The 17,494-nt window shown below is 39.7% G+C and overlaps 1 protein-coding gene across 1 annotated transcript in view; it reads left to right on the top strand.

Moving 5' to 3' along the window:
• The window catches only part of TRHR (thyrotropin releasing hormone receptor), a 693,546-nt gene that overhangs the window by 543,607 nt on the left and 132,445 nt on the right, over nt 1-17,494 (top strand). The window contains exon 3 of the mRNA XM_085605090.1: nt 13,199-13,603. Within this exon, the coding sequence (XP_085461216.1) occupies nt 13,199-13,603 (405 nt within the window). The remainder of the gene's footprint in view (nt 1-13,198; nt 13,604-17,494) is intronic.

Genomic DNA, 17,494 nt, shown 5'->3' with positions numbered 1-17,494 from the left:
GGCCTAGACACTGGTAGATGATCATATGTCAAACCTTTTTGTGATTTATCACTTACACTGCATTCTACACAATCCCTAACCTTGCGCTCAATGGCTTTGTCCATGGCTGGCCACCAGAATTCACTCCTAATTCTATGTTTCATGCTTGTCATTCCCAGATGACCTTCATGGGCCATGTCTAAAACTGTTTGTTGTAACTCAACTGGGACCACTAACTGTAGACCCCTCATTAAAATATCCTCTTTAAGAGACAACTCATGAGAAACTTGCCAAAATGGACGCACACATTCCGACACCTCAGCTTTCTTAGGCCACCTGGATTTGAAGTATTTAATCACTTCCCCAAGAACAACATCTTTCCCACATGCAACTTTCCACTCCTTCTCTTGAATACAACCATTAGACACCTCACAAATAGAAACCACCTTCTCCAGATCACAATCCTCTCCTACAACATTTTCATCCACAACTGGCAACCTTGACAAACAATCTGCCAAAATATTCCTCACGCCTGGAATATATTCGACATGAAAATGAAAATCTTGTAATTTATATTGCCATCTGGCAATCCTAGACGTAGCTTTACCACAACCTTTTGTTGTGAAAAGATCTACCAACGGACGATGATCAGATCTGACTTTAAATGTGGTCCCATAGACATACTTCCGAAAATACTCTATCCCCCACCAACAAGCAAGTGTTTCTTTTTCCAAAGTAGAATACTTGCATTCTGCACCCTTCAATGGTCTTGATGCAAACCCAATGTTGACTAAATGCCCATTCTGATCTTGCATCAACACTGCGCCTAACCCAACATTGCTAGCATCAGAAACAATTATTGAATCAAACGCAGTATTGAATGTGGCTAAAGCAGGTGCGGATGAAATATCCCTTTTTAACATTTTAAACTCATTTTTACAATTGTCATCCCAAACAAAAAAACATTTTTTTTAAATAAATTTCTCATGTGCTCCGTTTTGTCAGCAAACAATGGTATAAATTTAGCATAGTACTCAGCTAACCCTAAAAAAGATCTTAACTGATCTTGGTTCTGTGGATCAGGAGCTTGTTCAATAGCCCTGATTAAATTTTGTTTGGGCGACACACCACGTTTGTCAATTGAATGCCCTAAATACTCAACTGACTCTACACCAAATTTGCACTTTTCTTTAGTCAAAGTTAACCCATTATCTTGGAGAATGCACAAAACCTTATGTAATATGTCCGTATGTTCAGTGGAATTGGCAGCAAAAATTAAAATGTCATCTTGGAAATACAACACATTATCCATGTCCTTAAACAACTTGTGCATCAATCTTTGAAATACAGAGGATGCCGAAATTAGCCCGAAAGGCATCCTCTTGTATCTAAACGCACCCTCAGATGTAATGAAAGACGTTGGATGTTTACTTTCCTCATGTAATGCAATCTGGTGGTAAGCATTAGACAAATCCAAAGTAGAAAATATCGTTGCACCCTTCAATTTGGTGAACATCTCACCGATATTTGGTAACAGATGTCTATCCACCCATACACTGTCATTTAGATCCCTCAAGTCCACACATAATCTAACTTTGCCATTAGGTTTGTGCACGACTACCACTGGACTTAACCATAAAGATGATTCAATCTCTTCTATGATATCCAAATCACAGAGCCTTTTAAGCTCCAGCTTAACAGCCTCTCTTAAATGTAATGGAACATTCCTAACTTTATGGACCTTAGGTACAGCATCATGTTTTAACAATATTTTATGCACAAAATTTTTTAAAAGCCCCAACTTTGTTGTTGAAAACACACTAGGAAATCTTTTCTCCCACTCAGACGCAAGATCAATGTCGATCTGCCCAATCAAATCCGAATAACCCCGAACCTGATCCGGATGATTAGGGTCTAACCTAATCATTAGATCTCTTTGCTGAGGCCATCCCAAAAGGCACAAACCTTCCTTGGCCACATAGATTTTTGAAGTAATGGTTTTACCTTTGAATGTAAAGTGGAAGTAAAATAACCAATTACATCAATGGGTTTCTTGCCATAGCCAACCAATTTGATATCAGGAGGTGATAGACACACATCAGGAAATTCTTTAATCCATTCATCTCCTATAAGTGTGTGTCTAGCACCAGAGTCAGCCATTACCCTCACATCTTTTCCTCCAATGGACACCGTACATAATGGGGCATCTTTCAAATTGCTATTAATTTCATAAACCGCTAACATGAATTCATCATCATTAATGGCATCCTCAACTTCTTTTATATGCTCATCCTTCTGCGTCTTATGTTCAAAACTTTTATTTCGTATCCTATTTTTGTTTCTGCACATCCTAGTATAATGCCCTTTTAATTTGCAATATCTACACACTTGACCTATAGCAGGACACCTTTTGTCGTTAGCCAAGTGACCTGATATACCACATTTAAAGCATATATACTCTTGCTTCTCTTGCGTAACTTGAGTTTTAAATTTGTCTTTGCTAGCTGTCGAATCCGCAGCATTCATAACCTTGACCACATTAACTTGTGATGCTTTTTGCTCAGCAAGTTCTTTTAAACCCAACTCCATATCTTCGAAACGATGAGCAATATCCATGGCCTTATCCAAGGTCAAATCTTCAGCAGCCAGTAATTTTTCTTGAAGTTTCACATTGGCAACTTTATGCACCGTTTGATCTCGCAGCATTTGATCATGAAATGAAGAATAGTTACATTTGGATGCCAGAATTCTTAAGTCATTTACAAATGTGTCTATAGATTCATTTACCAGCTGACCTCTGCTAAGAAATTTATGACGTGACACTACTTCGTTGATTATTTTTTTATGTGACGTTTATCCAATTTCGAAATGGCTTCTTCATAAACATCAGCATCCTCTTCTGATGATGAAATGCTATTAGAACAGGGTGGGAGATGGATTAACACATATCTTCCCTCAGCACCCAAACAATGTTTTAATATGGCCAGTTTCCTTTTATCAGGATAGGCTTCACCACCTATGGCTTCAAGATAAGCCTCAAAACCTTCTTTCCAGCGTTTCCATTCCAACACTGGTTCACCAGGAGATGTCAAAAATGGAGTGGGAGTACTAAAACCCTCCATTTATACCAAATTAAATATATTTTAGCCAAGAATTCACTGGTGCTTTATTTATACTGAATATCACTTTAAAAAAAAAAAAATTATGTATATAACTGGTGTTAAAATTTTGCACCTTAACTATTTTCTTCGCAACATTTTAACTCAAAATCCAATTGATCTGCACATCAGTGATGTACATGTAATGTTCCGCTCGTATTTTCACCCAAAATCCTGTTTCTAATACAGATGCTGTGCACATCAGCGATGTACACGTACAGTTTCACTCGTAGTAGCCTTAAAATGGCCGACACGTTACGTGAATGTGTCCCAAAGTATGGCCGCCAGTCTATGACTTCATCACGCCAGAACGCGCGCTTGCGCAGAGCTTCACTCCAGCCCTGAACTCGAGCGAAATAGTTAAAAATAACTATGTGCCTCACCGAAGCTCTTGTGGACACCGGATTTTTGACAACCGCCTTCCGCTATGCTTCTCTTGCATCAGACGCGGTACCGGCTTACTCACTTCGAAGATTGACGGTCGCTTGATCTGCAGCTCACAGGACTCCAGGTTTACTTTTCCATTTCTTTTCCGTTTGTTCTCCAATCGTCGCCAATGTAATAATGGTGTCTCCACGCACGCCTTAGTTGTTTTAGGAAGCTTTATTAGTAACACCGTCAGTGTTCCAGATTCTAGATTCAACGAAACACCACACACTTCACTTCTGAGAGGGAGATAGTCTTCCCTTCCCCAGTGTTGGGCCCACTCGCTCTGTATCATCCTAAGAGCAGAGAGCAATGGGGATGACAGTCTGCCCTCCTGGTGCCCCAGGGAATCCCCAAGGCTATGTGGTGATGACATGGGACTCGCATGGGGTGGAGAGAATGCTCCTCACAGGTCAAGTGAGTTGATAGTGGCATTCCCAACCTCTAAAGAGAATGTTGTTAAGGTTCATGAGATTTTCTAATGCATGGTCCCTTGAGAGGGACCAAGAAGAAAGGGGCTTCCTTCCCAACAGAGCAATCACAATCAGGATTTTTTATTTGAAAGAGCAACAGCGGTTCCTAAAGTACTCATTGAGAACATAGATAAGAGTTTCTGAAAAGCAGAGCAATCGCTCAAATATCAGCTAATAAGTGTTTATCAAGAAGTCCTTTGTTATATAGTTACCACATTTATCTATACTCATATCACATTATGTAGCCATTTACCAATAAATGTGAAATGGTCATATGTGATCACACAGCAAAATAAGTAACTTACAAGTGAACACTCTGGGTGCATAGAGACGATCGATCCAAACGTCACAGAGTAGGTACACAGCAAATTGGATTTTCACTTCAAAATCATAGTCAATACAGTGGCTATCTATAGGCTGATCGTATATTTGTTGGCGGTGTTTTGATCTTATATCATTAATTAAAAGTTGAGGTTAGGGGATTAAGAGCACTACAATGTCTGTGAATAAGAGTAGAGTTATAAAATAAACTGTAAATAGAAGGAGGACTATGGAGCACAAATGCTAATGGGTAGCAAAATGAATGAGCTGACTGTATTGAACAATGTGTCAACTGATAATCACAAGAATATGGTACAAGGTTCTTACTCCTTTGCCCGTGCATAGCAGTTAAAAGCAGGGGCAGAAGATTTTGTGGTGCATACATTACATAAAATGTTAGCTGGGTACAAATTAAATTATGGGGATGGATTTCATCTTGAGGTTTTGAGTGACATTGCAAGTGCGGAAATCTCAGAATGTTTTCTAACCAGATCTACCTTAAACCTACTCCGTAAAATTCCAATTTCCATGCATATTTCTTCCCCAGCTCAACAAATCTTTGCCACTGTGTTAGAATGGAGCACAACCTGGATACATTTATAAAGTATTCATCAACTTACAGCATTTAATGTGCAGTCAATGATGAGAGGTTTGATGAAGTTTTAAAAGCTTTATTTCTCATTTAAGAGATTAGTTCGTATTTATGTTTTTTTATTCTGGTTAGTCAGATAAGTCTGTGTACAGAAATATATATGAAACTATTTTATGAGAGACAGCGTACAAAATAACAGCATGTTCCATAAAATAATTAGTCCCTATCATAATCGAAAGGACCTAACCTATCCTTGCGAGAATCCATAAAGTGTTCCTTTGGAAAAGAGCACATAAATTTAGCAAAAGGCTAATAGCTATAAAAGGTTGAGCTCCCCATAAAAAGTCATCTGGAAGCTTAGCGAGTTCCCTAACAGCTGCCGTAATAACTCTTAAAATTGAGAAAAGTAAATAATCACAGCTGTATCTATGAATAGCATAAAGATAGAAAGTCTCCTCACAAAGGGTAAGGAAAACAAGATAAATCTTAGTTGTTAGCAGTAGCTTACAGCAATATTGGGCAACAGTAGCACAGTTAAGTGCTAGGGGGCATAGCTGGGAAGGTGTGCATAGAATGAGTTACTTCTCTAGCTAGGAACATGTACTACATAGAAAAGCACAAAACATGTCGCAAACTCGAAATGTGGAATCATTCCTGGCCAGAGGAAAAGGATCTTCCGATGGACTGTTGTCTGCTACCTCGTTCTCCACAATAAATTCTTTGTCGACATGTTGTTATTTGAATGCGGATATAAAATGTTACAAAAGTTCATCTAGGAAGGTTCTTATGAGTACCTTCAGCAAGCCTACTCTGTTAGCTGTTCAGTGTCCCCTTGTGTAACAATGGTCTACTCTATGCAATGAAACATTAATATCTAGAATGTCCTGGTTAAATCGTGGAAATCAGAGCTATAGCAAGCATTTTCTTTCATTAGTCTATTTGTTCATTATAAGCATGTATTAGAAAAAACTAAAAACAATGATGAAATCATATGGTGTGAAGTGAAATGGAATACATTTTGCAGCAAACAGCATATTTCACAAAGATGTCAGCATTTAAAGAAAACCATTTACTTTATAAAAGGGATAGTAAAGAATAAGAATATTTTGAGACATGGTAGAGAAACAATGATAGAAGTGGGAGTTTCTGTAAAAAAAAAGAAACAGCATTTTCTATGTGGCACGTTTAATAAAAATGCATTTCCTCTAACCACTAAATTAACTATGTTAACATTGCATTTTCTGCATTATCTATGTTAACGTTAAAGCCCATTTCTATATTAACATGAGGCTAAATTTACATAAATTGTTTCAACTTCCACAACATCATAAACAACACGAGCTTCACTCTTGTCTATTTTCTGTCAGTCAGAACCTCTTTATGAAAAACAAACCCATAACTCACTCTTACCCATCTATAATTCTATATATATTCGTAAAGTGATCTGTGCTAGCTAAATGGTTTCAAAAAGATTAGTCCAAAGAATTTACAAACATGCAACAGCGGCATTTTTAAAAATCACAGATAACTTACCAAATGAGAGATGTTGGCATGGATAAAAAAAGCAGAATCTGTAAAATAAAAAGCAGCAGTGCAATCCATGCCTGCTGCACTCGGGCGCAGCATTGAGTGCATGATTGTGAAACCCCAATAAATGATGACGTTGTTCTGCTTTGTTCTGGAGTTGGGTATGCGTTGTTGAGCAGTAAAAATAAAAATACATTAAAAGACCTTAGCGTTTAATTGAGCAGATAACAACCTGCCAAAATGTTGAGGAAACAATTATGATAATGGTTGGAGGGGAAGAGTAATTAACAAAAAATAGAGTTCAGAAGACAGTCTATTTAGCATGGGCAACTGACCAATGGAGGAGATGTGCAATTTACAAGTGAAAATAGGTATCAAGTTAACAATCAACTGAGGTATAGTGATCAACTATAATTCTACTTATTGATAGATGGTGGCCGTCTATTTACAGTTCAACAAATACAATATGCAGAATATTAGATTTTAATAATGGAATTCCATTTTTCAAGGGCATTCATGCCTTCTTCCATTGAGCTGCAGCAGTGTATCCATTTGCACACAGGTCTGCGTAGTAGTTCTTCGAAGTTTCCTCCTGTTGCTGCGTTTTTTGACAATATCAAAAAACATCTCAGTAGATCTCATTCTTATCATGGTTAGCCTGCATGAAAGTGCGCAGTCAAGAGCCCTTTGGTGACTTTACTTCATAATAAGCTTCTGTGTTGGCTTACAAAAGCTTTGATTTTTATGAGGTTTAGACTATATATTTCAAGTTAATGTTTTTATGTAAAAAAGACATTGTGTTAGAGGTGATATCACAAGAATCACAGTTACCATGCTTGTAGTTGCCATTATTAGCAGGAAGGCTCTGAAAGATAGTGGCAGGGGTTTCTTTTTTCGGTGGTTTGTATACATGCGTTAGATATTTAATCTTGCAGCCCAATTAGTATGAATACAAAGGCAGCTCCGAGATCTTTAGTTCTTCGCACATTTCAGTGTTTTTGAAGCAATTTCACAATTTTGATGAGTTTGGGCAAAATGTAGTGATGCAGGTCGAGCATCAAACCCAGAGAAAACCTACCCCCAGTACTGGCTTTAATTCGCCAAGGCGGAGGGCACTGCTCATTTCCCTGACCACACATCTGGGTGGGCACACAGGACCTGCACAAGGGAAGAAGGCTTCTTGGACTTTGAGAGTGAGGTGCACTGTAGGATTGTTTGCAGTAGGGACACAGGTACCTCTGCAAAAGTGGGAAGGGTTATCCCTCAAATCTTTTATCCTGTCAGTTAGAAAGGTTCTAGGAGCTACCCCCAACCTCTAGCTAGTGCGAGGCATAAATGTTACTTCCCCAGGCACCTTATTAAGAATACTTTGTGGACCTGTGGAAGAACAAACGAGTACTCTATGTGCTGACTGTGACATGACATGGGTCCTGAAGGACTGGACCTGCTTACCAGGTACTCAGGACAAAGACGTGGACTCCAAAGGACAATTGGCAGACCTCCTGTGTCTCTACAGAGCTACCAAAATCTCCAATAGGCCTTTTCCTGAGGTTCCCAGCTGACCATTACCAACTGGACCTGACCTGGACCCTGCTGGTGATCTTTGCTGGAGTGCATTTTGACTCCCAAGTGCTGTTCCTGAGGTTCTGGGACCATTGTCTATGTCTATCTGGACTTCTCCTACCACTGCTGAAAACCTGAGACTTAGAATAGTTTTGGACTTCTAGATCTAGACAGGGCCAAAACACCCCATGCTATTCTCTGAAGGCACAACTTCATGGGACAAGGAAATCAGGTTTCTCTTGCTCTAAGTTTATACGCAGCAGCAAAATCTGACTCAGTAATCCCTCACCGAGAAGATATCCGGCTTTGCAGAACTCAACACTGTAGGCAACCTTAATCTTCCTCACTGAAGTATAATGAACTTCATATTAGAGTCCGAAGGTATAAATCTAACGATACCTAGTTGCCAACTGTATCCCACCTGCCTTAGGACCTCCCTAGGCATGAAATTAGAATTTTCTTCCCAGAAGAGCTTTTCCCGTCAAAAACCAACGGTTTCAGCAGTACCTTGTGCAACACTTATGTGACTTCATTAGAACTTCCTCGCTTGCTGCCTTGCCCCGCTGAAGGATTTTGACTTCAAGAAATAAAGACTATGTCCCAAGGTAAAGCCTCTAACTGGGCCAAACCTGGTTAGTGTACCTGACTCAGTCTCCATCTAAGTTACCTTAAATCACACCTACATTCCAGTCTACCCTGACCATTGACTACCATTTGTGCTTTGTGCTTTTTGGTACTATTTTGACTTTAAACTATAAAAAGGCATATCATCAGTGACCCTTCTTGAATTTGTGATGCTATTTAGATGTAAATTTTATTCAATATATTTAATTCTAGTTTTATAAATTGGAGTGGGATTTTTATTGTGTTGTATGTTTGACTTTTGAACTGTTTTGGTACTTTTCTAAATGCTTCACAGATTTCCTCTAAGTTAAGTATGTCTGTACCGGGCCGTAGCTACTAGGGGTTGAACTCATATTTAAATTACTTAAACGTTTAACTGGACCTAGCAAGCTATTGCCTTTACTACTTGTGGTGAACCTCAATCAACCCCAAATATTAAAGCACTTTTTCGCATTAGCCCAAAAAAATTGTGAAGTTGCTTTTATTTCCCAAAAGAATTATGACAATTTAGATGAGGAAACCTCTGTGCACAGTTACCATGCTGAATAAGGCAACAATTTTCTTTGCTTAGCTTTTACAATTGGACATGAGTTACACCCCAGTTGGTCAGAAAGTCCTGTGCCCAGCTGTAGACAACAGCGAACCTTGCTTTAAAATGTGGGAACTGAAAATTGCAGCTCAACACCATCCGAATAGAACAGTACAATAGGAGACCATCCAGTAGGGCCTCCCATGCGGCACAGGTAGTTCAAAAGCATAAAAACTGAGAGTTTTAACATGTAGATCACAATCTGGTTTAGGGCCACGTCATGACCTCCACCTCTGGTGAAACAGATTGGCTTGGATCTATGTAGACCTACTGTTTACATAATTTGAAACCTTATGGACGTTTAATCTTTTAGTATTTTTCTCATGTTTTACTACTTGCACAGCTTGGAATTGACCAATGAATCATGAGACCTTACTAATGTCTTGTTGTGGAACCCAATCATATTTCAACGTAGAATCTGATGCTTCATTGAATTACACATAGGTTAAAATAATAATTATCCTCCCCCTCTAAAGATAGTTTGTAGCATTTGTGTTGTTTGTTGTATTTTTTTTTATCTCTTGCCTCTAGACATGCCCTTTACTTAATTTGCTGTCTCAAATCTTCAGTTGGCCAACAAAGGTACCTTTAGGTCTTGGAGCATCAAAGTGAATTGTGAAGACCCACAGGGCTTTTCACGTTTATCTATGCATGTTAACATCTATATATGTCCCCTTGTCTACTTCATGACATTTTTACGATTATATTTAGATGACACACGGTTTATTGTGGACTTTGGCCAGCAAGCACAGCAATCAGCATACAATTACTTGTGACTTGTTTATGTGTCCCCTCTCCATTGGCCCTTTTCTAATGCTCTTCAACCTGTGTTTTCCAGTTCCAGTCGTTCACATGCATGGTCAACAGAATAAAACAGTTATTTACCTTTATTTGTTTATTACATATTACTTTTCTATTGCTGGCAGTGCCTATCACGTTCTCTGCGGCTGCACTGCTTTGAAAATGATTCAAATTCTATGAATAAGATATTTATTAAGAACGACATGGTAAGGATACACATTCAACATGTTAATAAGCAATGGCAAATATATAGGTGCATCAAGGATGCGAGAGGTGGAGAAAGTGTGCCACAAGTAGAGATGTATGCCCCGATGGTTGAGGTTTGCCATCAAAGTGACAGGAGAGAAGACAAATTGGGGTGGGGGGTGTGGTGGGCGGGGTGGAAAATCTACAAATGCCTGTTGAGGGGTGGAATTTTTGCCATTCAGGTCACTCGTATATCATATTCTGAAAGCGGGGCTTCATAGTCATTGACCACGTATCTGTTCTCCTTCGCGTGTGTGTGGGGTTGCAGGAGGGATTTCCCAGCATGTTAAAAACGCTATTTTCATGTTCTTGTGAAACTGCCAGTCGTCTTTCATGACGCTAACTCAGCCATCAGTGCCACTGAATCCCCTATTCTAGAACTGGAGATTTTAGGGCAAAATCTGTATTACCACCCTAATGTGAATCAGGCTAAAATCCTTTAAAGCAGACTGTATTATTATTTTTATATTAAAAGCAGAACCCTATTTTGAGACTTAATATGCAAGGTTAAGCAAATGTTAATGTAAATTGAATTTTCTTTCTGCAATGTTTCAAATTTTTGACTGCGCGTAGTTGAAAGGTTCCTTCTGTATTCCGGCTGTGTGACTGTAATGACGTACTAATAGCATCATAGTACTGTATGCTAGGATTGGTGGAAATTTTTAAATCCTGGTTTAGAGTATCAGAGTTATGTAAAATCCACCAACTCTCCGTAAATCAGGCATCAGTTGGATTATCGACAACAACATCAGCATTGACAGAATTACCCCCTCCATACTTAAAATATTAGTGATAATTTCAGCAGGTGCAATTCATCGCATGCACAATTTACCACATCCGACTAGAATAAGCACATTTGATATTATCATCTACCTTTATATGAATCTTTAAGTCCATGAATGGGTTAGTTTTCAGTTTCTTTCTAAACACCAGAGGCCAGATTTACGAAGATTTGACACAACGAAGAAAGGTACCTTCGCTGCACTGCGTCAAATGACCGGTTACTGACTGATAATATTCATTACTCTGAGTCGTAGACCTCCCTGTCACAGTCCTTATCGCATGAGCAGTAGCTCCTCCCAGAGAACTTCCAAGCAAAAAACTCCCTTAGCCCCTCCCTACCTTCCAGGCCACTCCCACATCCTGTGTCTTATAACCCCTGACCTACTGTAGCACATGCTGTACCACCAAGCATGAGAAGCCGAACAGGGAGGGAGGGATGGGAACCAGGACTGTGACATGTAGGTCTACGATTCGGAGTAATGAATATTACTGGTGAGTAACTGGTCTTTACCTCCTTGTCAGACCTCCCCGTCACAGTCCTTAACACATGATCAGATACTAAAGCAAGGACAAGCTTCACCAAAGAGCAGGAAACAGACTGGATGTGGGAGTGGCCTGGAAGGTAGGGATGGGCTAAGGGAGTTTTTTGCTTGAAGTTCTGTGGCAGGAGCTACTGCTCATGCATTAAGGACTGTGACGGGGAGGTCTGAAGAGGAGGTAATGGAGGGAGCAGGAATATGCCATATTTACTTATATATGGCGCATTCCTGCTCTCTCTCTGCACTAGCATACTGTGTGCTGCCTAGCACCGACACAGGCACCATTTCACCATTTCACCATGGTGCAAGAGTGCCAGCTTTGCAGATACAATGGTTATTGTGCACAAAAACAATCCTCCAAGGAATTTTCGCCTTTCTATGAATTTGACTGAATGTAGCACATGTAGAAAGAGTAAATAACAAGGAGAAATAAACATATTTCTCCCCATTAAGCCTCTGTTGAGATGGCGTAGTATTTTGAGGCATTCTCGGGTTTACTACCCTTAGTAAGTTTTAGAATACATCAAACTCCATGGGTGGATGCATGGGAACACCCACTCTCCACCCATGCAATGATTTGCCAATGCAGAGTTCCCAAGGCAGCGATTTGCGCTGCTTTACATTACTCTATATTTACCAAGCCATGCAGGGCCATGCAAGGTGACTTTGCATGGCTTGGTAAATCTTACTTAAGGCCTAGTGCCGACTGAGGCTGCTTTGTATGGCACAAGGGCCCATCAAGGGCTTTGTAAATCTGAGCCTTGGTGCTTTTTCATGAGCTTGTGATTGGTAAGGATGTTCTGTGACACCGTTCCTCTACTCTGTAAGGTACATTCCTCATATTTCTATATTTGGTTGATGGGGTAGTGGTGTAGATGTCAGGGAAATGCCAAACAGTTATCCTGCTAATCCACAGTGAAAACAGCTATATTATATCACTTTGCTGCCCTATTACCAATATTTCTAAAGGGTGAAACACTAATGTTTGAGGGTTATTCTGAGTTTCGCCTGCAGCCAATGGCAGGTGATAGAGTCTTGCATGTTTAGTTTTATGTTATGTTATGATATCTTATTCTATGTTATGTTATATTGTGTTAATTGAGTTCGGAGAATCTTATGAGCGATCTCTGTTAGTGCTAAAACCATCAACTATTAACAACAGTTGAATATTAGCATCAGATCAGTGGAGGAAGAGATACGTTTTAATGGATTACCCGTAGAGCATATAGTGTTACAATTGTGCTCATGTACTGACATAAATGTACACTACAATAGGTGGTGTACTCTATTCGATTATAGTACTAGTTCAAAGAACACGTCCAGACATCTGAGGATTTTACCCAGTTAGATATCACCTACACCATGCCCTTACTGCATGGTGGCAGAAAAAACACTTCTAGATGATCAGTTGTTAAAAATAGAACACCATTTTTAATTTATTGAAGCTATTGAAGTACATAATGTTTAGAATGTAGCAGGAGATGTACAGTATCAAGAAATCAAATGCTTCCATTCTTTGCCTGCTTTCAGTTTTTTTGTGCAGAACTTTCAGTAAATCTTTATTTTCTTTCCTGTAGGTTACCAAGATGTTGGCAGTGGTGGTAATTCTGTTTGCATTTCTTTGGATGCCCTACAGGACACTAGTAGTAGTGAATTCCTTTCTTGCAAAGCCTTACCATGAAAATTGGTTCCTATTATTCTGCAGAATCTGCATATATTTGAATAGCGCCATCAACCCTGTCATTTACAATCTAATGTCCCAGAAATTCAGAGCAGCTTTCAGAAAACTTTGCAAATGTAAGCAGAAACGTTCTGAGAAACCCACCAGCTATAGCGTGGCCATGAATTACAGCGTGATCAAGGAGTCATCAAATGGAGGAAGCCCTGACCACTTCAGCACCGAGCTGGAAGACATCACAGTAACAGACACCTACATGTCTACAACCAAGGTATCCTTTGATGATACGTCCATGTCATCCAAGGTAAGGGTCAACCTGTTACATTACAGGGCTCTTAAGTTGCATTTATATCTAGTAATGTATTTGAACTATTTATGTCATTGTTAGAATTGGGATTCCTGGGTGGCTGATGTATGTATCCAGTCAGGAACCATCAGTCAGGGTAAGCTAGATACACACTAAAAGATAACATATACTCCCCCTCTGGTAGCTCGGCACAGAGGAGTCAGGTTAATCTAAAAAGGCAATGTGTAAAGTATTTGAGCAGCACACTCACTAAGTAACACAATTAATACACCACAAAAGGACACCACACTGGTTTAGAAATATAGATTAATGTTTTCTGAAAAAAACAAGATCAAAACGACAAAAAAAAGTATAGTTGTTGAGACAATGAATATTAAAGGAATAAAATAGTAAAGCGCTCAGAAGCATGGACCGGGGCAAAGTTAAAGTTCTGTATACGAGTGATGTAGTCGAGAGGCGTTGAGTGATGCATTAGATTTTGCCAGTCGAGGGAATGCTTCGATCTTACTGAGCAGCAGCAGTGTCAATATGCTGTCCAATGTGTCAGTCTCTGGAATCAAAGCACTGGTTCCTAAGGGATGCGCCAATTATACTCCTCCATCTGGGACGAAGTACTGGTTCTGTTACATGCAGACAGCAGATACGTCAACATCTTTGTTTCAAGTATCTGGGCTACTTTCAGTGAGCAGGCACAAGAGCAGGGGTAGAGACTATGATATTCCTTAGTCTCAAGCAACAGGACACAAGCCAATAAGCCCATGAAGATTATTTGGTGTGAAGGAAGAGTTCTGCTCTCCTTCAGCAGAGTCAGAGAGCAGCAGGGCAACAAACAGAAAAGCAGGCCTTTCAGATCAGCAGTCCAGTTGAGTCCGTTTAGCAGCACTGCAGTTCATCTGGTTGAGCTTCATTTACAAGTCCTGTAGTATCTGATTTTAGGGGGTCAGAGATCTAGTGCATATACCCAAAAGTGACTTTAATGCAGAGGTGACTTCAAAGTAGCTCTCTGAACTGCACAAGTATCCCTTTCAACCCAGTGTTGTCTGACAGGCTACGTGAAAAGGGTAATCAGTCCTTTGTGTGGGGAGAGGACACTGCCTCTTCAAGTGAAGTGTTAGCCCCTCTCTTCCATCCTGCCCACGTAAGGCCATCAGAATGCAGATGTATGTAGATGGGCACTCAGACACATCTAATCCTCCTGTGTTGTGGCTGTGTTGAAGGAATGCACAAAGTGTAGCTTTCTCCCACCCCAGACGTGTATTGGAGACAGGCTGTCGGGGACACTTTTTTCTAATCATTAATTACAGCTTTAAAGTGTTTTAGGAATTCCCAATGCTAGCCTATGAGAGGAGTTGGCCTCACAGTAGTGGAAAACACATTTTGCTGTTTGTCACTACCAGGACATGTAAAACTTAAAAGTGTTTGCCCTACTTTTAAGTTACACAGCACCCTGCCCTTATGGCTATCTATGGCCTACCTTAGGGGTGACTTATGTGTAATAAAAGGGGAGTTTCAGGCTAGGCATGTAGTTTTAAATGCTAAGTCGAAATGGCAGTAAACTGCATATGCAGGCCCTGCTTTGGCAGACCTGAGACAGGTTTGAAAGGCTACTTGTGTGGGTTGCACAATCAGTCCTGCAGGCCCACTAGTAGCATTTAATTTACAGGCCCTATGTATATGGTGTACAACTTTAGAAGGGACATACAAGTAATTTAAATAGGTCAACAAGGAGTAAACCAATTGCACAATGTTTAGAGAAGAGAACACACGCACTTTTGCAACAGTTAGCAGGAGTTAAGTGCTTAGAGTCCTAACGCCAACGAAAACAAGGTCAGGAAAAGTGGAGGAGGAAGGCAAAATGGTTGGCCCTTCAGAGAGGGCCCTTTTCCAACAGTTACATTATGGAGAAAAATCAACATCATGTATGTACATTGATAAGATTTTCAGACAGTAAGCAGCGAATACAGGTGACAATAAATGAATGTCTTCAGTCTGAGTATGTGTTTTTGTTGTTTCTGTTAATGTTAGCGATATTTATTCACTAACTATATTCAACCAAAACAATTTATATGGCATTTTCCAAAAAGGTATCTGCTCTTAACAGTGTAGATTATAACTAAAAAGGGAGGTAAGCTGTTAGATTTCTGTTGACTTTTTGAAAGATGGTGGATTGTCAACAGTTGCTTTTTTAATTAAAGCATTTGAAAAGTAATCTTACAAATGTGTAATTTTTCTACAAGTCAAGTGGACTTGTTTTGTAAGAGGTAGGCTTGTTTACAATATTTGTCTAGACAGATTTAGATTTAGATTTCTGACACAATATATAGGACCATTCAAGTAGAGTCATGGCAGGCAAGAACCAAGTCATGTTTTTTTTTTATTTGAAGTCTGGCACTTGTTGCTTTTTTCTATAATAAATAATGGACTTCAAAAACTAGAATGCTAAAGAAAAACAGGACTGAACAAATACACTAGAAATTGAAAACATCAAGATGAATCTATCTGTGCATGTGTGTGAAACATGCGTACTTGAGTCAACTTGTACAATTGATTGTTTGGATTGATATTTCTATGTAGTGCTATGCAAGTCTAGAAGGAGATCAATTGAGCACTGAACATAAAGATAGGAGAATCCTAGCAAATGAAGCAGAGATGGGGGCCTAACAGTAGATGTGGCACCTGTAGTTGTAGTGAGCTGTGCCTGTTGAGATTTTCTGACAGCATATCATGAAGCTGTGTTTTATTTCATTACAAATACAGACGAACACATTGACAGAAAAACAAAGACAGCAAAAGAATGTCAAACCGTTTCAGCCAGCTTTTTCAAAACCTCAGTTCAAGTTCTCGTACTCTTGCGTCTGGATGGTGGTAATGCAATACTCTACATAGAAACCCATTAATGGCATCCTATGTTCTGCAGCACGTCTGATCCAGGATCCCCCTTCTGATGGATTTCCAGTGACTCCACTTGCCGGTCTGTACCATCTTCAAAACTAGCTTCATCATATACAAAGCTATCACAGTCCGCACCCCTGCTTACCTTGCAGACAAACTCACCATCTCAGGTGGATCGTGGCACATCCACAGCCAGGAACACCATCAGACTGAAGACTAAGAAGTGTAAAAAATAAAGACAGCAAGCCTTTTCCATCTGTGCACCTAGGATCTAGGACAACATTCCCATATCCCTCAGGACCGCCCAGTACTGCTCCAATTTAGTGAAGAGTTGAATTCTCACTCTTTAAAGAACCATGCATTAATCATCCACAACCCAGTTTCCTCTCCTCTTACTCCATGACTTTTTGCTTGTCTTTGACCATGTACAGTGTTGTACAACCTTGCAGTTAGGGTCACACTATAGAAATGCCATATATATAGATACATGCATGTATATTTTCAGATGGACAAATGAGTTCAGAAGACGTTTCTCAGCATTACCCCAGTAAAGATTTCCAGAGATAACCTTGAAATGTATTGTGAATTCAAAACAGTTGGCATTCTGCACGGTTTTGAGTTCGGAAACTTGTGGGAGCAGATTTACAATCATGCCCTGAATCAAGAAGGGTTCATTCCTATCATTACAGAAATGCAAAAATTGACTCACTGGGAGTAATTACTCCCAGTCTGTGTATGTGAAAAACTGTAGCTAAATATCTCAAACTTACCTGGAGAGTGATGGGCACTGAACAGCTGTTTTATGTTTAAATAAGACCAGCATTATACATAGGTTCGTACTGTATTGGGAGGTATTTATTTTTTATTTTTAAATGGTTTGTCAGTTCCTTTCTAACTTGGGGGAGGGTAGGATATCCTCATGTTGATGCAGATGCGGTTCCAATGTTTGGATGTTTAGGTGGGGAAGGCCTGCCTTCTGTTTGTTTGCATTGATTG

This window comes from Triturus cristatus, chromosome 5_1, assembly GCF_964204655.1.
Source record: "Triturus cristatus chromosome 5_1, aTriCri1.1, whole genome shotgun sequence".
NCBI classification, from domain to species: domain Eukaryota; kingdom Metazoa; phylum Chordata; class Amphibia; order Caudata; family Salamandridae; genus Triturus; species Triturus cristatus.
Note: the sequence above shows the minus strand (reverse complement) of the source record. Positions and strands in the feature narration are given on the sequence as shown.